The 27,881-nt window shown below is 33.9% G+C and overlaps 2 protein-coding genes across 2 annotated transcripts; one reads left to right on the forward strand and one right to left on the reverse strand.

Annotated features, from left to right (window-relative positions):
• Positions 1 to 6,839: 6,839 nt before the first annotated feature.
• LOC134264217 (uncharacterized) lies at positions 6,840 to 7,646 on the forward strand. Its single transcript, XM_062746514.1, has one exon. It carries the CDS (start codon positions 6,840 to 6,842, stop codon positions 7,644 to 7,646), a length of 807 nt encoding a protein of 268 aa, XP_062602498.1.
• A 7,921-nt stretch (positions 7,647 to 15,567) lies between these two features.
• Positions 15,568 to 27,791, reverse strand: LOC134264230 (prostaglandin E2 receptor EP4 subtype-like). The gene is made up of 2 exons (XM_062746529.1): positions 26,704 to 27,791; positions 15,568 to 15,977 (listed from the first exon to the last, which is right to left on the reverse strand). The coding sequence occupies exons 1-2, from the start codon at positions 27,580 to 27,582 to the stop codon at positions 15,630 to 15,632; spliced, it is 1,227 nt and encodes a 408-aa protein (XP_062602513.1). The 5' UTR covers positions 27,583 to 27,791; the 3' UTR covers positions 15,568 to 15,629.
• Positions 27,792 to 27,881: the final 90 nt, after the last annotated feature.

Below are 27,881 nucleotides of genomic sequence, written 5' to 3' on the forward strand. Positions count from 1 at the left end.
ATTAGGGCCCTTGTTCATCATAACTATACAAGTAGTTCATCTGCTTCATACCCAGAGACAGAGAAGAAAATTTTCAAAGATTTAATGTACAATGTATTTTCACTATATAATCAATAGAGCCCCACCCTAACACCAGAACCCCAGACCCTGGGGCAATGAAATTCATAATTTTAGAAGAGGCATTCTTGCTCATCATAACTATGCACTTACTTAGTTTATTTAATACCTAGGAGCAGAGAAGAAGATTTTCAAAGAATTCATGTATTTTCACTATATAATCAATAAAGCCCCCCCCCCCCCACCACCAGAACCATTGACGCCGGGGCCATAAAATTCACAATTTTTGTAGAGGCACTCTTGCTCATCATAACTAGGCACTTAGTTAGTTTATTTAATACCTAGGAGCAGAGAAGAAGATTTTCAAAGAATTCATGTATTTTCACCATATGATCAATAGAGCCCCCCCCCCCCCCCAACACCATAACCCTTGACCCTGGAGCCATAAAATTCACAATTTTGGTTGAGGCACTCTTGCTCATCATCACTATGCACTTAGTTAATTTATTTAATACCTAGGAGCAGAGAAAAAGATTTTCAAAGAATTCATGTAATTTCACTATATAATCAATAGAGCCCCCCCCCCCCCCCAACACCAGAACCCTTGATGATAGGGCCATTAAATTCACAATTTTGGTTGAGGCACACTTGCTCATCATAACTATGCACTTAGTTAGTTTATATAATACCTAGGAGCAGAGAATAAGATTTTCAAGGAATTCACATATTTTCACTATATAATCAATAGAGCCCCCCCCCCCCACACACACACCAGAACCCTTGACCCTGGGGCCATAAAATTCACAATCTTGGTTGAGGAACACTTGCTTATCATAACTATGTACTTAGTTAGTTTATTTAATACCTAGGAGCAGAGAAGAAGATTTTCAAAGAATTCATGTATTTTCACTTTATAAACAATAAAGTCCCCCCCCCCCCACCAGAACCATTGATGCTGGGGCCATAAAATTCACAATTTTTGTAGAGGCACTCTTGCTCATCATAACTAGGCACTTAGTTAGTTTATTTAATACCTAGGAGCAGAGAAGAAGATTTTCGAAGAATTCATGTAATTTCACTATATAATCAATAGAGCCCCCCCCCCTCCAACACCAGAACCCTTGACCCTGGGGCCATAAAATTCACAATTTTGGTAGAGGCACTCTTGCTCATCATAATTATTTACTTACTTGGTTTATTTAATACCCAGGGGCAGAGAAGAAGATTTTCAAAGAAATCATGTATTTTTACTATATAATCAATAGAGCCCCACCCTAACACCAGAACCCCTGACCCTGGGGCCATAAAATTCACAATTTTGGTAGAGGCACTCTTGCTCATCATAACTATGTACTTAGTTGGTTTATTTAATACCCAGAAGCAGAGAAGAAGATTTTCAAAGAAATAATGCATTTTCACTATATACTTATTTAGCCCCACCCTAGCACTAGAACCCCTGACCCCAGGGCCATGAATTTCACAATTTTGGTAGAGGACTCAATGCTGATTACAATCATGCAAATAGTTTGACTGCTTGATGTCCAGGAGTAAAGAAGAAGATTTTTAAAGATTGCATTAATTTTAGTGGTTTTGGCCCCACCCCTCAGGCCCCAGGGGGGCAGGGATCATGAAATTCACAATTTTCGTTCCCCTTCACCCATAGATGCTTTGTGCCAAATTTGGTTGAAATTGGTTCAGTGGTTGCAGAGAAGAAGCTGAAAATGTTCAAATGTTAACACACGACACACGACACACAACACACGACACACGACGGACGACGACGGACGAAAACGGATAGCAATAGGTCACCTGAGTTTACTCAGGTGACCTAAAAATAGTATATTGACCTTTTCAAAGTTGATTAGCCGTAGTAAGAAAATATTCCTAGATGAAAAAAAATCAAAGTTTGCTAAATGATTCAAGATCTCGACGACCATTTTTTTAAAAGCATGTCTTTGACATTTCTTTCAAAGTTTGTAGCAACGCTTTGCTTTATTTGTATTCTAGCATCACATTTGTTTCATTCTGTGAAATAGAATAGGAAATAAGCTTTGGAATCCAGCAGAGTTTCTTTTTCTGTCAAAAGTGTAATCATAAGAAGTAATCAACCACGTTCAGGGTATCTAAGGCTATTTCTCACTTGTCAATGTTCTTTGACGATTGTCCGTCTTAAGTCAGAGATCAATGACCTATTGTACAAAAGTTTTTACGACTAAGAATAAAATGTTATATTTCGGTTAACCTTTTTCTTCAATTTGAAAATATTTTAAATCTTTTTAAAAAAGAATTAGCAGAGAATTTTTATGAAAGCATTTTTATAACAGAATCATACATTAACTATTTCTTTTACCTTTCAAAGGCCCCAGGATCATGAAACATCTTAAGCTTAAGTCCAAATCTTCATTTTGAACTTAAAAAAATGTGGAAGTAAAGCAGATCAAAATCAAAATATGTTTCAATTTTGATTCACAAAAGTGTTGTAAATTGCAAATTTTGAGATTAATTTAATAATTAATAAACATTTTACAAGTCATTGAAAATTTGACTTCAGTCTAAGTTTGTTTCATGATCCTGGTGCCAGAAAACGGGCTCCATGTTGGTTATTTAAGAAACAAAAAGCATTCTTTAAATGCTAGAATGTAGCTTTTTTAGAACAAAGTTTAAAAACATAAGTGGCTAATTAATGAAGGAGAGAGAGAGAGAGAAAGAGAGAGAGAGAGGAGGGGGGAAGTGGATGTAATTATTTTGATATTATGATTGAATAAATCTAAAATGCATAAATGTATAATGTTTGTATATAAATGTTCAGTTCATTAAATTGAGTTGAAATTGAGATGCAAACTCTAACATGTATTACAATTAAAATATTTGGTATTTCAATTAAAATGGATCATTGTTAGGCCGATTATTTTGAGTTTGTTTAAACAAAGTTCTCTATCCATGATGAAAGATTCGTTTACTAATTTTTTCCTGTTATCGTTACAAAAGAAAATATGTGGAATACTTCAATGTAATCATGTTAATTAAGACTTAAGAAAAACATAGATCCACTTGCTTACAAATAATATTCTAGTAAAAGTTAAAATTAATAAAACACAATGTAGGTATTAAAAGTATCTTTTTTTGATATCATACGCAACTGCTTTTTTTTAATACAAAAGGAAATTTTAACATCTTGTGCTTGGTCATTAAGAAAATTCCTTTGTCCAGGGTTCAAATCACTCTGATTCCCTTAATGAATTAATGGCTTGTAATTGGAATTAAAAGGATGCTAGAGTACTGTTCCACTGACAACAATTATTTGCATCTTTCGATTGTGTAGCTTTCGGAGACAACTAGTCTTCCAACAATGGGATTAGATGTGGTATTTAATAAGCCGACTTGTTTATATATTCCTATGCAGCAGAATTTATTCTACTTGAGAATAGGAAAATAGTTGCTGTGGTCTTCCATTCGAAACTCAGATATATATCGACACTTTTCCCCCCATTTAACAATTGTAATTCTATTCATATGTCAACTCGATACATCCCAGTAACTTGAAGTAAGAGATATCATAGAATCTACCATATTTGTTTCAAATTTCAATGCTTTACTAGCTATGAATGTCAAACGGAAACTGAGGACTAAATTGAATGAAAAACGAGATGATAACAGATTTTCCATTGTTAACGTTCCTTATTTATGCAGTAATATTCCGCATCACTTATATAAAGTGTCTGGTCGGCTAATTCCCTTCCAATTTCCAACAGATTGCCAGAAGAAAACTATATAGGTAATATATATAACAAGGTCAGGTATTTTTTTAAAATATCATTTTCAGAGTACTTTTATAAAAGACATTTTGTACATGACTAAATATGATATGAAAATGAACGGAAAGAGTCCTATTTTTTTACTGAAGAAACAATTTTCTAAAGCGACGATGTCAAAAAGTCTGTTCTTTAATTCAACATGAGGAGTTGTCGTAAAATGCGTAGGAAAAAGAATCATTTTTGTATGCTATTAGTTGTTTTAAAAGTTTTAAAATTTCAATTTTTTATAGTCAATTTACATAACAGCTATAAATGTTCATTGTACTGCACATGAGCGATACTGAATGCTTACCTGATATGACGTAATTCTGTCAAAATTCATTAAAGACAAATTTTATCGTAGCTTATCAGGAAAGACTCACATTCACAAAATCAACACAATATGCAGGTACTACAGTAAAAACAAAGTTGAACAGACAGTCTGACAGACAGCGGGGCTGACAATGAGACGGACAGATGAAAAGGAACACTATGATCAATCCCTTGTTTCATCGAAGGTAAATAAAGTAAGGATATGTAATGCTAGCATTTTTATTAAATGAAGATAATGTAAAGGTGTATTATTCTCATATATTCAAATATGCATTGAGGTTCCGTGCATTAGAACAAAATATCCCAGGAGTACACGCACAAGGTTAAAAGAATAGAATTGCCATATGATCTAATTTCTATCTGATTTATTGAATAAAAGTGAACTTGTCTTTGAGACGTATACTCAAGGAATTGATAAGAAACCAAAAGAATATTACTCCCCTGAGAAATGGAAGAGAATACATTACATTCAATTAATTAATATTAGGTTTCGAATTGCTTTGGGAAGTACCGTTTAGAGAAATCTTTCAAAAATAATGTTTAGATACACGAACATGCATTAATTTAGGTAGCAGAAAGTAATTGTTATTAACAAACTGGGATTCATATTGTAGGTTAACTGATTGAAAAACTAACAATTAACTAAAGCATGTCATAATTCTTATACCACCGCTTGAAAAGTGGGAGGATATACTATAGTGAGCAGGACCTCTGTCTGTCTAGCTGTTACCCCTTGGGGTATCAATCCCTTATCCGCAACTCATCTTATACCACTGAATGAAATTTGATGAGACTTTCACAGATATTTTATTACATAGTGCCATTGTACACCTTCTATTTTTTTGATAGGACAACATTTCGGGTTACCTATAGCAAAACATTGACCTGCCATTTTTTCTATAATATGAATGGTACCCATTTCTTAACCGCAACTGCTCCTATACCACTGAATAAAATTTAATGATACTTTCACAGATTCTTTCATTTTGTACTGACACCTATTTCGGGTCTCCCTGTGCAAAACATGGACTTGACCTGTGTATAACCAGGGTTGGCCGGGAAATACCGGTGGTGGGAATACGGAACTTTCGAGATACTCCGGATATGGCTGTTTACGTTCGGATTTTATACACCGCTGTCACGTGATAAGGCTGAAATGTAGGGCATATTTTGTTGACATCGAAACAAAATGGAGTGTAACGAAGCAGACGAAAACAAGCCCCCAAAGAGAAAAAGTGAGAAGCATGGAGACGAACCAAGTCATTATTGGTGTTCCGTGCCGGGTTGCACATCAGATGGCAGGAAAAAGGCAAATTTAATTAAATATCCGTGGATGAGGGGAGTGCAGTTCTACCCATATCCAGGAGCTAAACGTAAGGCAAAGCTGAGAAAGAGGTGGCTGCAGCAGGTTTTCAGGGATGAGAAGTACGCCCCAAAACGCTACCACTCCGTGTGTTCACGACATTTTATAGATGGTTGTCCAACAGAAGAAAATCCTGTCCCTACGTTATTTCCACGCAATAAAGTCGCCAAACAGTCCAGAACAACAACCTCGATCGAGAAACGTCAACCAACCAATTTTTCCTCTGATTCAGCTACAGTAGCGGAGACGTCAGTTCATTCCAACAAGTGTGCACCAATGGAATGTTTACTGGTAAACAAATTATTTTATTCCTACATAAAAATTTATGCATGCTATGAGGCTATATATTGTGTATCATCAATGTTACTAATTGTTTGAAATCAGATATCTAATATTAACAAAATATATATACATGTTTATTCACTGGGTATAATACTATGTGATATATAGGCCTATATTAAATTTAATATTAAATATTTATTATTATTATAAATGCATAATAAAGTTTAATACCAAGAAAATTATGCATTCAAAATGATATGTGACATTTCAAAGCATTATATATTTTATTCAGATGGAGGATATCACAGTTTCATGTGAGGGGAATGCTGGTGTACATATACCTCTTCCAGTAGCACATGAGTGTGTCATAGAACAAATATCAAACGAAACCTGTATCAAGGAACCTTGCTCCAAGACTGAGGATATTTCTTGTGGAAAATACAGTAAGGATGATGACTCGGATATTTCATTAGCATAACTCTGAAATGTGTTATGCAGTTTGTAATATACATGTATATCAAACTTATTATATATTATATGTTATTATTTTTATAGACCATGACCATATATACAGCAAACAGTCTGTGGAACCTAGATGCAGTGAAGATTTTGTTGATTTTGTTGTGCAGACAGACCTGACCATGAAGGATATATGTCATATGGAAACTATGACCAAAGAGACAGACCATATCCACAGAGAGCATTTTGTCAATAGAATTACACAGTCCGACTCAGCAGTCAGAAGATATTTAGGCGTGCCTAGCATAACTATGCTCTTTCAGTCTTTGGATTGTTTGGTAGGATTTTTGAGGATTTAGTTTAAAATTTACTTAATACTACTTAATATTTATTTTCTTAATTGCAGCAAATATTGATTTGTACAATATTTGAATGCTCTGCAGTATTTTGTATATTTGCTTTTAGATAAAATTTTGTTTCTGCTTACAGCAATACTGGACAAAGTATGCACAAAACTCAAGTACTGGTCAGGAAAGAAAAGCATAGCGAACATGAATTACGAAACCTCTGAAATCAGAAAACCAGGTCCAAAGAGGAAGTTGACAAGGTTCCATGAGTTTTTATTAACACTTCTCAGACTAAGACTTTCTGTTCCCTCCTTTTTGATTGGTGATTTGTTTGGTGTATCAGAGACACGAGTATCACAAATAGTGTGTACATGGATAAACTATATGTTCCAGGTTTTTAAACCTCAACTGAAATGGCCATCACTACAGAGTATCAGAAAACATATGCCAAGGTCTTTCAAACAGACATTTCCTCGTACAAGAGTCGTCATAGACTGTACTGAAATATTCATTCAAAAGCCAAGGACACCTACTGCTCAAAGCCAAACGTACAGCAATTACAAAGGACATAATACCTTTAAATGCCTTGTTGGTATAACTCCTACTGGTGCGTTTTCTTATGTATCTGAATTGTGGGGTGGCAATGTGTCTGACAGGTACATTACAGCCAATAGTGATTTCTTGGATTTGATATCTGCTGGAGATGAGGTGATGGCTGATCGGGGTTTCATCATCAGAGACTATCTATTGGAGCGAAAGGCAAAGTTGGTCATACCACCATTTACACATAAATGTGGATGGGGAAAAGGAAAACGGTTAAATGCGAGTGAGATTCGGAAAACAAGACAGATAGCAAAACTACGAATTCATGTGGAACGTGCTATACAACGTTTGAAATCATATAAACTGTTATCTGGCATTTTACCAATCAACTTAAAGCCAATTGCAAGCCAGATTCTTGTTGTTGCTGCATTTCTATGCAATTTGTCAAAACCTCTTGTGAAAAATTAACAAGATGCTTCATATTTGACATTTATTAATTTGTTAATTTGATTTTTTGGTGTTATCAAAAAAATATAGAAGTTGTTGTTTTTACATGTACTGTTTTATTATTGTTGATTTAACAATGTTCAATATTAAACATAAAATATTTAACTGCATTTCATTTTTCATATTCATGTAATACAAGTCAACAACATAGAAGTATAAGTGAGTGGTTCTTATTGCAATTCAGATGTCTTAATCTCAATCATTAGACAAAACATGTGCACAATACAGTGTATCATACAAGATGCGATGTAATCTAGTAAAGGGCATCAAATTTCAGCAGAGAATTTATCTACATTTTAGCAAGCAGTGCAGGATGAACATAATTTGTGAAAAAGGTGCTGCACTTGTTAACAATTTCATTGAAGAAAGATTCATCATAATAAATTCTATCACTGATAAAACCCATGTCTGTATAAAAAACAAAGTCACACCACCTAGCATTACAAATACCAAGCTGTCCTTGAATCTGCACATACCATGGTGAATCTGCTCTAAGTTTGACAACATCATTAGTGTCTCTATACAAATGATAATGACGGTCACCTGCTACATCATACGGTGTTTCATGTCTGTGGGAGTAGGAACATTTTACCTCAATTAAACCTTTCCCACAACATTTGCATGACAAATATGCATCTGGTGATGCACCTAAAAATGGATGTTGCTGAGATATGTTTAAGCCACAAGGTCTCAGTTTTGCATTTACATGATCACGAGCATACATGTCAAAAAACAATTGTTTAGCTACAATTTCATTCTGTCTTCCATACCTTACTGCATCTGTGTTTAAGGCATTGGAGTTATCATTTAGAATTTCACGTGTGATGTAATTATCATGACTCCCCCCTCTAAAATGGCATACTTTTGAAAACAAGGAAGATGTTATTCTACCATGCCTGTATTTGTACCATAATTCATTTTCACTTTGACCACAAGTGGTAAATAACGGTATATCCCCGAAATACAAAATTTTGGAATTTATCTCTTATAATTTATTTCATTTTATACAAAGTTCAGTAATAAAATCAACATAAAAACAGAAAATGAATAAAATTGATTGTCTTTAATTTAAATAATAAATTTGGATTATCTCCCTTTACAAAATTGGTTTATTTCTCATCTTGATATCTTGTGTCTGCTAAAAATTATATGTCATTGTTAATAATACTTTTGAGAATTTCAAACAAACTATTAAACGTCACAAAGGTGGCAACACACGACAAACTGTTTTACAGACTTTCTACTCATTGAAGGAGGATAAGATAAGGTGTTCTAGCGTTGAAAGGATTATGGAAAGAAATTAGCCAGTTGATGGGTAACCGGGGTATCAAAATACTTATTGCATTAAAATAAAAATACTTAGTATATCACTACTCCAGGTTCCCACCAATATGTATTTTGCAGCAGAACATGTTTCTTGATTGCATTTTAAGAACAAAACTGAAGTTTTCTGATTCAATTTTTTTCAGTTTAGTATAATTAGGAAGTTTATTAATCATAAATCCAAGAAGGTAATTGTTTTAATCCTTCTATAAACACTGCAGATATGACAATCATTTATGTTGTTTAAACAAATTGACTGTAGATAGTTTTGTGTTCCTGTTTTGAAAGATATAATTACCTTGAGCAGAACTGAAAGGCTTCTTCTAAGGTTTAATAGGTTTTTACACTATATTTTAACTTAACAATTTTCTTAGATCCCTCTTTATTTGTATAAAAAAAATTCGTATGGGATACCTATATGTTCGTTTTCTAATCTTTTAAAATGAAATATTTAGGGAAATCGTGTTTCTTTATAATGCGATACAAGGTTGATATCTTAGACTGTCACAATAAGGTGCACTACATGTCTTTATCAAAGCAAGATGATTTAAGTTATAAATATGTAGCTATTTCTTATTTTCCAATATTTTCTAGGAAATACCGGTAATACGGGACATATCCGTAGGATAAAATCGTATAAACCGAGGTCTCGTGTCGCAGTGAAGTTGGCTCGCAAAAGATCCGTCAATCCTCAATGGTCCTGAGTGCTTCAGTAAAACGACTCAAATAATTGCAGTCTTCCAACGGTAAATAAGTGAAGGTAAACAAACAAACAACCTCTTTGATAGAGAGCAGTAAACAAGGTTGCAACATAAGAATTCAATAAATTATGATAAAATGATATTAATTACACCACTTCCAGCAGTTTTCATTTGAACACTTTTAGTCAAGTATGTTTACAGTGGCATTTTTGTTTTTGCTGCATTTTACAAAACAACTTATGATTAAGACCAAATTTTAATCTGCTTAAAACTCTCTTTGCATTAAATTAAAAATGGTTTTAAACTTTTTAAAAGGAATGTAGAAAGATATTTTCATGATAGCAATTTTAATCTCAATCATTAATTTTGCAAATTTACAATCAATAAAAGTTTTTGGTCTTAGTAGTAAGTTCTTTAGTAAAACGGGCCCTTGGTCTTTGGTTTGAACATATTTTATTGTTAAGATGTTGTAACAAAAGGATTGGACACAAGTACTTAATACTTAGAACGTCCTCTCCTTAATAACAATTAATTACACAAAGTATTGTTCAAAAATTAATTTACACTGGAACCAAAGGTCAATAAGATTATTTTACATAGGTAATGCATGTACAGAATTTAAATATATGTAGTATGTACAAACGAATCAAAATACTTCAAAAACGACCAGATCTCTTGATAAACAATTGCACATTTAAAAATAAACTTTCATTTTCAGAAATACTGATCGTATTATCTCCCCATAACAGAACATGAGTGTCTACAATACTTAAGTTAATCATTCTAAAAATAGCATTAAACAGGTCGTTCCTTGGAGTATTGTATTTCGCACAAGAGAAAAAGAAATGATATGCGTCTTCTATTTTTCCACAAGTACATAATGGACTCAGTGGCGTAGCATCGTTTTTTAAAGTGGGGGGGGCCAGTCGGAGAAAAATTTGTTTTACTTACCTGCAAAAAAGTTGACAAGCAAAAAAAAAAAAAAAAAAAAAAAATAAGGGAAAAATTCAAAGTTGCCCAAAGTTGAAAATCCTATTTCGGGGGGGGGGGGGGGGGGGGGGGGGGGGGGGGGGGGGGGGGGGGGGGGGGGGGGGGGGGGGGGGGGGGGGGGGGGGGGGGGGGGGGGGGGGGGGGGGGGGGGGGGGGGGGGGGGGGGGGGGGTAGAGGCTAACTTTTTTTCACTGTCAACTACTTTCAGTACCAATTCTAATACTTCATTTTCGGTACATCACTAAAACTGGGGGGCCAACCAGGTTTTCAATTAACATTTCCTATAGTATAGGTAAGGTTGGGAAAAAAGTGGGGGGGCCAGGCCCCCCCTGGCCCCCCCTGTTGCTACGCCCCTGGGACTGTCAATAATATTACACCTAAATAAGTCTTTATTTAGAACACAATTGTGTCTTAATCTAGTATGAATTACACTCCAGTAACGATCACCAAAAGTAAATAAGGACGGGGTAGGTGTTCTATGAGAGTTTACACAGTTTTTGAAGGAACCTATAGTAGTAGATTGTCTTGTTTCAAGAGACAAGGAGTTCCACTCCCTTATTGCCAGTGGAACAAATGATGATTTATATATATTTAATCTACACTTCGGGATGCAATAATTTTGTGACTGTCTTGTTACGTAATTTGATTCTTGAGATCGAATATTTGGAAATATTTCTCTCAGATACTCGGGTACCATGTTATAATATATTTTATACATAGTTGTTCTAACTTTGGACATTCGTCTTACAGCAAGTGGTTCCCAACCAGTTTCAAAATAGAGAGAATCTCGCGATGCTAATGAAGTTAAACCAGTGACTATTCTTGCCGCTGCAAGTTGTAATTTTTCTAATTTTTCGGAATCTTGACTAGAACACCCACACCAAACTTCAGTTGCGTATTCTAACTGAGGTCTTATAAAAGAAGTATATAAAAGAGATAAAGTTTTAGCACTGACCCTGAATTGCAGTTTTTTAAGTAGACCTAATTTTTTATATGCATTGGTCACGATAGAATCAATGTACGCTGACCAAGTGAGGTCGTTTGAAAAGAGAATACCTAAGTGATTATGTGATGATACAAAATCTAAGTCACAATCTTGAAATTTGAGCAATGGTAAATCTACATTTTTCTTGGTACTAAAAAATACAGCTTTGGTTTTCGTAGGATTAAATTTCAATAGCCACTGTTTAGACCACCGCTCAAGTTGATTTAAATCATTATTTAATCCTAATTGAATATCATGTACATTTTCTGAACATTTCTGTAAAGAATTATCATCAGCATATAATCTGCTTAAGGTCGACAAATTTTCAGCAACATCATTGACATATATCAAGAATAAAAGTGGTCCCAATACAGACCCCTGGGGGACTCCAGCATGTAAAGATTTAAAACTAGACATAGTATTCCTATGCAATACTCTTTGTGTCCTTGAATCTAAATAACTTTGAAACCATAGTAATAACTTATCACTAACACCATATGTTTGTAGCTTAAAGAGAAGACCTTTATGCCACACCCGATCAAATGCCTTAGACAAATCACAAAAAACCATACAACAGTGTTTTCCTTCATCAATGGCTTTAGCTATGTAATCGTATGTCTCAATAAGTTGATAAACCGTTGAATGGCCTGGTAAAAAGCCAGCCTGATATTTATAAAAAAGATTGTTAGAATGAAAATAATTATAAACATATTTGAAAATAACTCGCTCCATAATTTTGCCTACGCAGCTTAATAATGACACAGGTCTATAATTTGATAATAATGATGGGTCACCTTTTTTAAATAAAGGAAGTACATTAGCTACCTTCCACTGTTTAGGAAATACACATTCCCTTAAAGATCTGTTAAACAAAATACACAAAGGAAAAGAGACGCTAAAAATGGTAGCTTTCAACATTTTATGACTAATATTGTCAGGTCCTATGGCCTTGTTCACAGGGAGAATAGAAATTATATCAATAATGACCTGCTCAACTAATTCAATGCTATTAAGAACACTATTACACAATAAAGAAAAGGCAGGTAATTCAGGTTCGACATCATGCGAAGACGAAATCGAAGCAAAATAGCTGTTTAACGCTTCAACCTTGTCAATATCGCTGTAAGTAATATGTATATTTCCATTTTCTGTAGTGTCCTGCAGCGGTGGAATATCGGACCTAACCTTGGTTTTAAAAACATCTTTTAATAATTTCCAATAAATTTTAGAACTTTTGATACTTGCTTCGATAAGATTGGACTCAATATTGTTGTAATAGTTTGCCATCGCTACTTTTTTCATGTTATTTACTTTGTTGCGTAGTTTTTTAAACTTATCCTTATCCGATTCTTTTTTTGTTTTGTGGGCTTTATCTCTTGCACGATTTCTCTGTCGAACCGTTTTTCGCAATGCGGAATCGAACCAAGGTTTATCTTTAGGCCTAATAGTTACTGTTTTTTCGGGAATACAATTTTTGACATGGTTTAAAAAACTTGTTGAGAAATTACTCTCCGCCTGATCTATATCTTTAGCGTCATTAATAAGTGTATTCCAATCTGTATTGCGTATGAGTGTGTTTAATGTCTCAAAATCTGCATTTTTATATAGCCATATTTTCCTTTCATATGATTGTGTTTGTACTGTATGTGATTTAAGATATATATATGTGCCTTTGTGATCGCTAAGAGATTGTTCTACATCTATTGTCCCAGAGTCCAGTACATCGGCATGTAAATTTTCGCTGACAAGAATTGGGTCTATGAGGGATTTCGTGTTTTTCGTGACTCTAGTAGCGTCGTATACTGTGTTTTGAAAGGAGTATTTTAAAAGAATTTCATTGACTACATGTGTGATTTGAAGATTTAGAAAGTTTACATTTAGATCACCTATGACTAAAATTCTATCGGATATATCAACAGCTTTTTCAAGAGACCATTCGAACTTTTTCCAAAAAGAATTATCGGAATTAGGAGGACGATACACACAGCAGAGCAAGATGTTGCAGGTAGGATCGCTTATTTCTACCCATACACATTCAAGGTTCACCGGTTCAAGATCAAGGCGTCTATTAGTGCGCAACGAGTCAGATGCATGTATAATTACACCGCCCCCATGTGAGTTTCTATCTTTACGAAAAATTGAATTATATCCGTCAATAGGAATGTCTTCGTTTAAAATGTTAGCATCAAGATGGGTTTCTGTGAAACATAAAATATCGAAATCTGACACAATACTCAGAAACTTATCAAACTTGTTTCTAATACTTCTTACATTTAAATGAAAAATGTCTAGTGTGGATTGTATACTTTGAGATGGCCCCGGATTTGTCTCAATGTCGCCTGACAACAGTATAAGAAAGTACATAATTTGTAACACATAATTTAAAAAAATAGTTTCTTGTGCCCCTTTTGACAGTAAGCATTTGGTATTATTCCAAATATAAGTAAGACACTCAATAAAAAAATAAACAAAATCATTAAATCTTAGTACATAAAATAGCAGTGATTTTGATGTACATCTACACTTACAATAGAAAAGTCCGATTGCGGCCCGATATTGTTCTATTGTATTAGCCATTTTCAAGACATAGAAAGACGTATAAAGCAATATTTGAACCAGCCACAAGGAGACATATAATAAGTAAACATGCAAGTTTGTATGACCTTTGGTTAAAAATAAAAACGAAAAAACGTTGAAAAAAAGTTTGCGTAGAAAGAAATCAAAAAACAAAAAAGAACAGAACAATAATGAAGGAAACAAAATAAAAATTGTGAACAAGCATGAGGAAAATGGCACCTCTGTGTCACTAGTCAAAACATGGCGCGTAGTGACAGATGCATTGTTGAATGACAATAAAAGTAAATGTACTATGTACAAGATTTTCCAAGTAACAGTAGTCATACTGTAATTGTAATGGGAGAGTTTAGAGGTAAACAAGAAATATCTTAAATAGTCCATACTGATATGAATTAATAGTTATTATTAATTTGAAAAGTCTAAATTTAAAGATTGCTTTAAACACTTTTGATTTCAAGTTTATTGATGAATTGAAACACCACTTAATAGTTAATGGGTACCGGACTTACATGTCCTCAGAAATCACATACTCTGGTGGATAGGACTGTGGTGGGGCCAGGTCATACAAATCTCTGATAGACTGGATCATGTATTTGCGACCCTTTTCGGGCAACTGTGTAAATCCATCGCTTGTCCAATAGGAATGCACTTTTTCAGCACGTTTCGCACTTGCCAGTTCTTTGACAATTGATTGTCTGTATTTAGTAAGGTCTTCGGTTATAAATATCGTAGAGCCTTTTAGCTTTCGTTTCGCTGTGTAGATTTTATTTTTTACTTTCCAATTTTTAAAGCGACATATAATTTGAATATTGCCATCTTTGTTGGGTTTACCAATGGGATGTGACCTAAAAATGTCATCCTCTTTGAGCTCTACGGATAAGTGCCGATTGCATATAGAAATTATTCTAGCACCCTTGGTCTTTACACGCAAACATCTAACTCATGTTGAATAAATAAAACAGCAACCTTTTAATAAATAGAAAACAAAACTAATCTTTAATCAAATATAGATCAATCCTTCTGAACTCATGCGGAGGAAGTGATCTTCAGTAAATAAAAAATAATTAGTATCCATTGATCTTAAGTAAATACAAAACAAGTAACCCAAAGTAATATGAATCGTTAATTGATTAATTACAAAAGAAACGAGGGAAATAAACGCATAAGTGTGGTCAATGCTACAGATCAATGGGTCTATTTTCATATTTGTTTATCTAAGTCCTGTTTGAAAAAGCAAATTAGCTTTGATTTTTTTCGTAAATTAACTTCTAGAATATACTGCAAATGAAACAAACAATTGTAAAAATGAATTTTACATCTTTATTTGAAATTGGTAACAAGTGTTCGAAATAAAAACTTAAAGAAATCTTATATGTGTTCCGTGTTTGTTGGATGAATGCTATTTTCGGACATCAAATTATCGTTCACCTCCATTTCCGGTTCCTTTGTGTTTCTGCTCGATGATTTTCGATGACGTAAGCTTCTTCTGATGCTAGCCATCTTAACACTTCCATAACTATGGATACTTGACAAACTGCGTATTAATGTCGACTTCAGCCTCTCTGTACGTTTAACAAAACATATAATGTTTTCTCGCCGTAGTAAAATATAAACCCATGGATCCAAAATTTGATTGAAAGACGCTAGCCTTATTGCAAGTAGGTCACATGAGTTACATTTTGACGTCCATCTTGACTGATTTAAAACAACTCTCACCTGCAAATGTACAGAAAATTTGGGTTAATTTATATACATTTTCCAATTCAGTGTCATTATAAAGTGAGTGTAAGTGTTTGCAAAGTCATAATTGCTTATTTATGTTCAAATATATCTTTTTCTATCCTTTGGGAAAGTCACATGAAGAAATTGCAACCTATATGTTAAAGTGACACTTAACACGGAACTATTATGAAATATATTTTTGGAAATCAAAGAAATCAGCATCAAGATGTGGTTTAATAAAGCTAGACAGATTCGTGTCAGTCACAAATTGGTGTTAGAATTTCCGCCACATTTTCTTTTATAAGTGGATATGATATTGAACTCAGAGTATTGAAACAACTACTAACATCTCAGAGGAGCAAAGGTTGATTAATCTATAAATCTTCCAATGTGTCTGTTGTATGTTTACGAGGAAAATGAGATCAAATTAGTATAAACAAATAGGTTTTTACATCATTATTTTTGAAAATTATCAAAATGAGTACGCAGATTAATATAAAACTGCATAGAGTTTTTCCATGACTTTGGAAAAGAAAAGAAAATCCAGTGATTACAGGGTCACTTCCATAAACTCACATGTCCGAGACAAGTTCGCATACTCAGTATGTGGTGATGTAACAAACTCAACGTGAAGTTTGATTATACCCCGTTTGAAAATTGGGAGGGCATATAGTGAATGTGGTGTTCTGCCTGTCTTTACGTCCGTCCGTCTGTCTGTCTGTAGGTCCGTCCGTTTGTTACCTTTTTGGTACACATCGTTAATCTTCAACTCCCCCTATACCATTGAATGAAATTTAATGAAACTTTCACAGAATGTTTGTTAAATAGTGCCATTGTGTACCTTCCATTTAAAAAAAAAAATTATCGGACACATATTTCGGGTTTCCCATAGCAAAACACTGTCCTCCATTCTTTCTATAATATTGAAAGGTACCCATCTCTTATCTGCAACCTCTATAATACCACTGATACAAATATGTAACGATACTTTCAGATATTATTTATTAGAGAATGCTTTTGTGCACCTCTTATTTTACTTTTTGATCTGCATGAGACTTATTTCGGGTTACCCAGAGCAATACGATGCACTTTACTAGTATAATCATATAGGAGGCAAGGGGTATCATTTATTGAGCTCATTGCTCATAGAACCTCTAGTTTTGTAAAGGAATCATGGTTATCCGTTTAAGTCACTTTAACTGAAATATATGCTTAATTTTTCCTGCCGCATGTCAAACACAATTTTTTAAAAGCTTTTCTATGGATGTCTGTTGTATGTTTACAGGGAAAATGAGATCAAATTAGTATAAAACAAATAGAATTCTACATCATTATTTTTGAAAACTATTAAAATTAGTACGCAAATTAAAATAAAACTGCGTAGAATTTTTCCTTGACTTTGGAAAGGAAAAGAAAATCCAGTGATAATCTAAGATGTAACAAACTCAACCTGAAGTTTGATTATACACCCGTTTGAAAATTGGGAGGGCATATAGTGAATGTGGTGTTCTGCCTGTCTTTACGTCCGTCTGTCTGTCTGTCTGTAGGTCTGTGAGTTTGTTACGCTTTTTGGTACATATCGTTAATCCTCAACTTCCCCTATACCACTGAATGAAATTTAATGAGACTCTCACAGAATGTTTGTTACATACAAGCCGTAGTGCACCTTTTTTTTTTAAATTTTTTTTTCGGACACATATTTCGGGTTTCCCATAACAGAACATTGACCTGCCATTCTTTCTGTAATATTGAAAGGTATCCATCTCTTATCCTCAACCTCTATAATACCACTGATACAAATATGTAACGATACTTTCAGATATTATTTGTTACAGAATGCTTTTGTGCACCTCTTATTTTACTTTTTGATCTGCATGAGACTTATTTCGGGTTACCCAGAGCAATACGATGCACTTTACTAGTATAATCATATGGGAGGCAAGGGGTATCATTTATTGAGCTCATTGCTCATAGAACCTCTAGTTTTGTAAAGGAACCATGGTTATCCGTTTAAGTCACTTTAACTGAAATATATGCTTAATTTTTCCTGCCGCATGTCAAACACAATTTTTTAAAAGCTTTTCTATGGATGTCTGTTGTATGTTTACAGGGAAAATGAGATCAAATTAGTATAAAACAAATAGAATTCTACATCATTATTTTTGAAAACTATTAAAATTAGTACGCAAATTAAAATAAAACTGCGTAGAATTTTTCCTTGACTTTGGAAAGGAAAAGAAAATCCAGTGATAATCTAAGATGTAACAAACTCAACCTGAAGTTTGATTATACACCCGTTTGAAAATTGGGAGGGCATATAGTGAATGTGGTGTTCTGCCTGTCTTTACGTCCGTCCGTCTGTCTGTCTGTAGGTCTGTGAGTTTGTTACGCTTTTTGGTACATATCGTTAATCCTCAACTTCCCCTATACCACTGAATGAAATTTAATGAGACTCTCAAAGAATGTTTGTCACATACAAGCCGTAGTGCACCTTTTTTTTAAAATTTTTTTTTTCAGACACATAATTCGGGTTTCCCATAACAGAACATTGACCTGCCATTCTTTCTGTAATATTGAAAGGTATCCATCTCTTATCCGCAACCTCTATAATACCACTGATACAAATATGTAACGATACTTTCACTTATTATTTGTTACAGAATGCTTTGTGCACCTCTTATTTTACTTTTTGATCTGCATGAGACTTATTTCGGGTTACCCAGAGGAAAACAATGCACTTTACGAGTATAATCATATGGGAGGCAAGGGGTATCATTTATTGAGCTCATTGCTCATAGAACCTGTTTTGCAAAGGAACCATGGTTATCCGTTTAAGTCACTTTAACTGAAATATATGCTTAATTTTTCCTGCCGCATGTCAAACACAATTTTTTAAAAGCTTTTCTATGGATGTCTGTTGTATGTTTACAGGGAAAATGAGATCAAATTAGTATAAAACAAATAGGTTTTTATAACATGTTTTATAAGCTTTACTATGGAAGACCAATTGATGAAATTTAATACAAGAAACAGAGTAACTTAAAATTCAGGGGAGAAAATGTTTTATTTGAAAGTAAAGTTAGTACTTGCAATCTGTTTTCAAAGTTTACATGAACAAGGCATCGATTTGAATTACAACAGCATAACTTTGACAGGACGTTTATAATATGTTATATTTTTCTAAATATGTAGGTGCAAGCAATAGACAGGTAGAATTTGTTAACGCCAGAAATGTCCCATGTTTTAAAAAATCAGTGCTCAAAGCATAAACATGTATTGCTTCCTGTTTCTCTTATACAGACAAAAAATGCAAAAAATAAATAAATAAATAAATCCAGAACATAGAAAGTTAACTACAGTGACTGGTGATACATTATTTTTTTTTCACGAAACAAATTGATAAAAAATATTTTATTGTAGAAGGATGGACTTCTTTTATTATGGATTTTATCCCCTCCATTCGAAAGCAAAATGTTGGAAAAGTACCTTATTTTGACAGAATATACTTTATTTAAGTCTCTTTTAAAACCACTGAATCAATATATAACTCCTTCCTTACAACTATTTGATGGGAACTTCCTACGCAGTTTTGTAAAACAGATGCTTAATCAATATTACTGGGCGCACTTTTAATGGCAGTAATCAGGTCATCAGAAATAAAGTAAAATTTCCTGGAAAACATATTAATCGTTAAAGAAAATAAATATAAGCTATAATGAGGATTTTAGTAAATTTTTATTTGTGCGGAAGATAATCTTTCTTCCTCTTTCTTTTTTGTACTAAAAATATTGCATGTTTTAAAAGGTATGTATGAAAACTGTCATGCTTCATGCATTGTGTACGTGATGGCATAGGCAGGGTATTGAATAACTTTTTTCTTGGAATTATACAAGAATTCTAATTCATCAAATAATATCTTTTCAAAACCTATCGCGCTTCATGAAATATGCCTACGTGACAAGTCTGTGTGATTCACACACCAAAAACTCAAACAAAACTTAAAAACATTCCTTAATTATATGTTGATTTCTGCAAAAGTTTAAAGATTCTTTTTAAAATGTAACATGTTTTTTTTAAAATGTTATCCAATTTATTAAACAATGTATTTGAAAATACAAGAGGCCCAAGGGCCTTGAATCGCTCTTCTGAAAAATTGTACAACCTATCACTTGTATTTGAAGCCTCTAACCCTAAGTATCCTAAAACCTAAGTTGCATCAACTGATAAAAAGTTTGATGATTCTTAGCAGATTAGGACTGAAGATATTTTAATAAAGCTATAAAAAAAAACATGAGTAGGTCACGGTGACCTACTTTAAGATTGAAGTTTTCTGATGACTCAAGATGCATTAATAGACAAACTAAGATTGAAGATTCTAAGCCAATATGTATTTGAGATATTATAAAGTAGGTCACCTTGACCTACTTTTTGGTCTACATTCTTGGAAAACCCAAAATGCATCAACTGACAAAGTTTGATGATTCTAAGCCAATAAATACCTGAGATATTCAAAAGTATGTCGCCGTGACCTACTTTTTGGTCGACATTCTCCGAAAAACCAAGAGGCATAAACTAACAAAGTTTGATGATTCTAAGCTAATAAGTACTGGAGATACTTAAATATAGCCATGAAATGTCAAAAGTAGGTCATCGTGACCTACTTTTTGGTCGACATTCTTCCAAAACCCAAGATGCATCAACTGACAAAGTTTAATGATTCTAAGCCAATAAGTACCAGAGAAACTTAAATATAGCCATAAAATGTCGAAAGAAGGTTATCATGACCTACATTTTAGTCAACATTTTTTAGAGTCCCAAGATGAATCTGCTGACAAAGTTTTATAATTCTAAACCAATAAATACCTGAGATATTCAAAAGTAGGTCACCGTGACCTACTTTTTGGCGGACATTCTCTGAAAACCCAAGAGGCATAAACAAACAAAGTTTGAGGATTCTAAGCCAATAAGTACCTGAGATACATAAATATAGCCATAAAATGTCAAAAGTAGGTCATCGTGACCTACTTTTTGGTCGACATTCTCCGAAAACCCAAGATGCATCAACTGACAAAGTTTGATGATTCTAAGCCGACAAGTACTGGAGATACTTAAATATAGCCATTAAATGTCAACAGTAGGTCATCGTGACCTACATTTTGGTTGACATTTATCAGAGGCCTAAGATGCATCTGCTGACCAAGTTTGATAATTCTAAACCAATAAATACCTGAGATATTCAAAAGTAGGTCACTGTGACCTACTTTTTGGTCGACATTCTGTGGAAACCCAAGAGGCATAAACTAACAAAGTTTGATGATTCTAAACCGATAAGTACCAGAAATACAAAAATATAGCCATTCAATGTCAAAAGTAGGTCACCGTGACCTACTTTTTGGTCGACATTCTCCGAAAACCCAAGATGCATCAACTGACAAAGTTTGATAATTCTAAGCCGATAAGTACTGGTGATACATAAATATAGCCATAAAATATTGAAAGTAGGTCACCGTAACCTAATTTTTGGTCGTCACTCTCCGAAAACCCAAGATGCATCAACTCACAAAGTTTGATGATTCTAAGCCAATAAATACCTAAGATACTGAAATATAGCCATAAAATGTCGAAAATAGGTCACACTGACCTACATTTTGGTCGACATTTTTCAGAGTCCAAGATGCATCAGCTGACAAAGTTTGATGATCATTGGTCTGAAGGTAATCAAAATATGCCTTTTAAACAATTTGAAAACAAATGCCTGCAAAATTCTAAAAGTAGGTCACAGTGACCTACTTTTACTTAAATATGTTCTAAGGTCCCAAGATGCAGCAACTTACAAGATTTGATGATTCTAACCCTCTCAGTGTCTGAAATAATGGGATGAAATGTTTTAAAAAGGATAAGTCATAAAGTTCAAAAAGTAGGTCACGGTGACCTACTTTTAAGTTGACGTTGTTCAAGGACCCAAGATGCATCAACTGACAAAGTTTGATGATCATAGGCCTTAAAGTGTCCAAAATATGCCTTCAAATCAATTTGAAAACAAATGCCTGCAAAATTAAAAAAGTAGGTCACCGTGACCTACTTTTGAGTTAACATGATGTGAAGTCCTAAGATGCATCTACTTACAAGATTTGATGATCCTAGTCCTTGTAGTAAGCAAAATATAGACATTTTCATTAATTGAAAATTTACGTCAACTTTGAAGTGACCTTGAGACCACGCCCTTTGCCCCAGGGTCATGCCTTGAACAATTTTTAATCTTCAACATATCCTGATCATTGTATGTAAGTTTGGTGAAAATCTGCCTGGTGGTTCTGGAGAAGAAGATTTTTTTGCAACCAGTACTTTTGGTTTTGTTTTCCTGATTATCTCCCCTTGTTTTAGGGTCCTAACCCTTATTTTAGTATAAATGGTAGCCCTTGGGCCAAGGATACCCTGTGACAAATTTGACACTGATTGGCCAAGGGGTTCTTGAGTTATGGCCCATATTCTAAAAAGTTAACGCACACCGCACACCGCACGACGCACACCGCACAAATGGCCATAGCATTAGCTCTTTGAGCCTTTGGCTCAGAAGAGCTAAAAAGAGATACATGTAGTTATTAAAGAGTCAGTCTGTTTTTATTTGTCTTTTACCAAATGCTGAAATTAATAGTCAAAACATGAAATCAACAAATATTAAATATCTCCTCCACGGCACCTGATCCCTTCTCTGAATTTTTGTATATCCTTGTTTGCTTTGCTCCTGATTTATTTAATTTAAATGGACTTTTGAGCTTGTGTGGAATTACTGTTCGTTATCTCCATAGTTTTCATATGAAACTTGTGCCTACACCAATTTATTTTTTTTAATTTCTCCTGTAGCAGAAACTGAGAACAGTTTGTTAGCTATTTGACACGATAGAGTGAACATACTGAGAGACATCCCTCCATAAGATTTGCTCCGTAAGCCCTAGCCTTGGAGCTGTTGTGTTGTGTTTGTTTTCAAAGGCTAAAATCAGGATCAATAAACTCAATGGTCTGTATGATATGCAGAACGTCCCATAAATCGGCAGGTGTTTATTAACGGGTAATTATGATTAATAAACAAGTATCCTGTCTCTCATCAAGCCAGCGGAATATCTTTAAATGTTTATTGTGTCTTTGCATCTGAGGGTATTTATTAGGATTACACTGTAATCCTAGTAACCTTAAAATCTTGAACTTTTGAACCAAGGTTCTTAAGAGTGTTCGTATAGACTTCTTATTTCATTAGGGAGGGTGTTCTAATGGGTATTAATTTTTGTTTAGAGTCAAATGAGTTTAAAAACGAACAACTCAGGCGCGGATCCAGGAATTGAAGTTAGAGGGGGCGCCAAAAGTAGGCAAGGGGTCTGGGGGCCGCCTTGAGGCCCCCAGTGGGTCCAGGGCAAAGCCTTGGTGGAGGCCCAGGGGGCGAAGCCCCCGGAAGCTCCTGGATTTTAGAGATTTTGAAGGGTAAAAATGAGGTCTACCAAGTAGAAATATTTACATTTTCTAGACGAAACTGTGATTAACGTAAACTTTGACAATTTTAGGGGGGCGCGCGCCGGGTGCGCCCCCTCTTAAATCCGCCACTGCAACTGTAATGATAAAAAGAATTATAACATCGGAGCTTGCGTATTTTTTACTTTCTTAATTAATATGTAATTACTTTCTAACTTAATTAGGAAATCTTAAAGCAAAATTCACTATGAATTTCTATACACAACAAAATACAACAACCATGAATTCCTAAACACCTAACTTCAGCTCCACGTAAATCTTTGTCCCAATTTTTTCTAACGACGTCACTGTGAATGCCCACAATTCGAAAGAAATTTAAATATTTAACAAATAAAGCGAAAACACAATCCTTATTTAACATTGAAAAACGAGTTTCCTATTAATGTTCAACTAATTTGAAAATTTGGTCTAATATTTTGAAATAATAATGAGAAAACCTAGTAGACGTCTAATGATGTACGATGTAAATCTCATCATATCATCGCGTGATTTTATCGCGTGTGGAGTGACTGTACTAATTACTTTTCAATGATTTTGTCAAAGGATACTAATTACTCTTTTCTACACATAATTAGAAATACATATACCGTACACGGTTGAAGAAGATACAATTACTGTTCCCCACCATGCTATATTGCAGATTTATATGATGTTTTCGCACAGAAGTATTCAGTTTGTTTCAAAGTATTCATTTACAACCAGCGACAAATTGGAAACTCATAAAACCTGAAGCTGGAAGTGGGCGTCAAAACAAAACTTTACAATTTGAGCTTGGGGAGTAAGAACATAAGTTTGGTATATTGAAGTAAGAAATTGACAAATCATGCTAAAAACTCGAGAACCATTAATGGATGTTCATCAATTTATCTGAATCTCCTCTTATGTTATTTAACCATGGTGTTCACAATTGAAATTTTGAGAATTTATTTTTGTCCATTGATTTCTTGATTTTTATCTTAAAACGTTATATACATAAATTCCCGGTAGATTAAAGATAAAATGAAATATATGGAGAAATCGAACCGTATTCAAGTTCAAAGGTCCATAAAAAACGAATGCAACATCTGCCTCTTTGATACCATGCTTTGACAACATTTTCTCAATATAGGGCTGGTAATTTTTTCATATAATTTGATTGATAAAATTTATTCTGTTAGTTATCATTATATAGTTCTCAACACACTGAAGTTAATTACAAAATGATGCCATAACTCAGAGTCTTACATGTGCATCTCTGTATTTTAATGATCAACAACTTTTCATTATCAACTTTCCTATTCATTCAATTATATTTAAATATCACCGGTTTGGTACGTATTGCTCCAAAATATCCGGTAATTTGGTACAAAATATATTTTGAGTACAAGCATATTTAGTTGAGACTACTTACAAATAAGTGAGTGGTACAGGGCTTTCAACAATTTTGTTTAAAATCAGCATTTTGAAAATTTTAAAACCAATATAATAACCTTGTTTAAAAATAAAACATAACTGAGTCTTATTTTGACTGATTGATTATTAGACCATTTTTATACAAACATATCACTAAAGGGTATTCCGTTTATCTGATTAATACAGAGAACGTACCCTTTGTGAGCACTACTTATTGTTCATTAAAAACAAAGCAGACCAAACTCCGTCATGATGACATATACATAAATCATTTCTTTCAAATGCACAATATTAATATTTCACTAAGATGGATATTTCACTAAGATGGATTTTCACAATTAAATATGTTTCCAAATAAATCAACACAAGCTGTGCATGGATAATAAATGTAGTATGTTTAATAATTACAAGTCTATATCACAATAATGGCCATAAAATTTCAGCTACTAATATCAGCGAAATTTAGAATTTTCATAAAAGTGACCCCTCGTTGTTTTCTAACCTAGCTAATAATGAGGTAGTTTTCAAAGTCCTTTGTGACACATGCAGAAGTAAACTGAACTTCTCAGTCTCTTAGTTACAGACAAAAGTCACAACAGGACCTAGTCAATTTTTAATTTCATTGATTGAAGATTATTTATTTTAATTTTTAAAAATGGGAATTTTATGTCAAATAGAAGTCCATATAGAAACTTCAAACGACAATCTTTTCTTCGCCAATCACAAGCATTTTGATGTTGTAATTAAAAGATTTTGAGTGCATCAGGAATCACCCCTCAATTCCTCATCATTTTACATCATACGCATAGGAATGTCATTTCTAGGAACCTAAGGGCAAAGGTCGATGGTTCGCCATAATGGAATGGCATAATTTTTTCATCCATCAAACACATTGAGGCGACGTTCTTTTAACAGTCATATCTCGAGTTTGAACCAATAAATCTTACATATGATGCATATATTACAGCTTGTGAAATAATTTTCATTCCTTAGTTTTGAATAATTTTATGAAATTTATAGACAAATAAATTAGGAACTTTACTATCAAAATGGATACATATACTATGTTTACATGAAATATACAGAGATAACGAACAGAATTCAAGCTAAACAGTACAAAATAAGAGCAGAGCAAACATGGACCTTTGAAACATCAGAGGTGGGATCAGGTGCCATGGAGGAGTGAGCATTTCATTATTTAAATGATCTGTTTAGTGTTCTGAGTTTAATTATAATACAGAATTATATATGATTATCATTTTTCATCATTATTCGTTGATAGTGTCATTATTAAAATCAAACACCATAAACAAACTATATTCACAAAGCCCAAAATGTCATGGGATATCAAAGGTTTGTTAAGAATTTACTAAACGATAATATATGTTTTAAACTTGGTTTAACCACGTAACCTTCGTGTCGTTGTTAATGAAATTGAGATATTAAAAAAGAAAGCCATGCTCCAAAAGCCAGCAGGAAATCAGTTGAAAGTATGAGAAAAAAAATTCGTGGGAGAGACAAATTAATCAAAAAAAAAATTCGTGTAAGCAAAACACTTTAGAAACCATAACGGTGGCTTAGATTGAGAATTGAGACTTTAGTGCTAATTTTCAGCGCCCTGTGGCTTAATCTTTCAAGTTTTTCTAATGAAACCTTCTAAAACTATCGCTGACGCTTGACATCTGTAATGCCTCTTTGGCTGTGAACTGTTCATACAATACTAATTACACCAGATACTTAGAGGAAAATTTGGTCTTGAAATAAATAAGACAGTTGTTCGTTTAATTAAAAAAAAAATACCTACCATCAATGGTGAGTAACAAATTCCAAACACAATCAAAATAGCCATCAGAAAAACCATTAAATAGACATCATTTCGCTTTCGCCGTCTTGAACTGACACTGTTAAAGCTTGATTTCCTGTCTTGCAATTCTTTTCTACGAATTTCTCTGGCGAGAGTCACAACTAAAATAATATTAAAGACAGCAGTCAAAGAAATCAAGAGAATACCCGTCGAAGCGTACAGATAGGAGTATGTGGTTTGTAGTGTCGATTGCCCAAAGAAATCAAAGAAACACCACGAACCAGGAAAATGATGGACATTTTTGCCAAATCCTAGAATGGGCATCACAGCAATTGCTACCGACAATAGACACAGTAAGACTGTAACAATGTTTACTTTTTCTTTTGTTACTTCTCGTTTGTAGAAATAAGGACAACACACGGCCAGAAATCTCTCGACAGACATGAAAGAAATAAAGAAAATTGTGCTCAGACCTGCAAAGATAAGTATAAAGGAGAAATAATCACAAGTCGGTTGCCCTCCAATCCATTTGAAATCATTCAGATAGTTAATAAGAACAAGAGGAGTTGAGGCTAAAATCCCAAAAAGATCCGTGATAGCCAGAACGCCGACAAGTCGGTAGAAATTTTTCCATTTGTGGCGTTTTGATGTCTTCACTAACACAAATATAGCAAGTAAGTTTCCAAAAACTCCACAAACAAACATAGAAATCACAGTAGCACTAGAAGGAGTTGATAAAAACATATCTGTTGCGTTTGAGGTATTAGCGCCGATGCTTTTATTATAACAAGTCTGTAAATATTCCATACCACAATGTAAAAATAGCCGTATTTTTCCCGTACTCAGTTTCCAATAAATTCCTAGTAATACAAGGAACATACAAACCACTTAATAACCGACTTTGTCGTCATAGAAAGTCATTTCTGTCAAATCCATGAGTACAATAGAAGGTACCACAAAGAATTGCGTAACTTGATATTTACGACTGAAAGTTGTGTGCATTCAATATCATATATCCATCCATTCTAAAAGTCACAGTAGCTGAGCAGAAATGTTATGGGACTTCAGTCTCATCTAGCAGTGTTGATCTCTCACTGCTAGCAGGCAGTGGAAAACATATCAGAGCCGATAATTTTTTTCTGATAAAGCTTGGTGACTTTAATGTCACAACCATAATT

The sequence above is a fragment of the Saccostrea cucullata genome, unplaced genomic scaffold, assembly GCF_032062105.1.
Source record: "Saccostrea cucullata isolate Sc308-1 unplaced genomic scaffold, CSIRO_AGI_Scuc_v1 ctg954, whole genome shotgun sequence".
Classification (NCBI taxonomy): domain Eukaryota; kingdom Metazoa; phylum Mollusca; class Bivalvia; order Ostreida; family Ostreidae; genus Saccostrea; species Saccostrea cuccullata.

Excerpts from the sequence above, each read along its gene's own strand:
- LOC134264230 (XM_062746529.1), bottom strand. The coding sequence starts at position 27,582 with ATGTTCCTTGTATTACTAGGAATTTATTGGAAACTGAGTACGGGAAAA. Across the intron at positions 15,978-26,703 it reads TTTGTTACTCACCATTGATG|GTGAGAGTTGTTTTAAATCA; the intron begins GTAGGTATTTTT and ends GTACATTTGCAG.
- LOC134264217 (XM_062746514.1), top strand. The coding sequence starts at position 6,840 with ATGAATTACGAAACCTCTGAAATCAGAAAACCAGGTCCAAAGAGGAAG.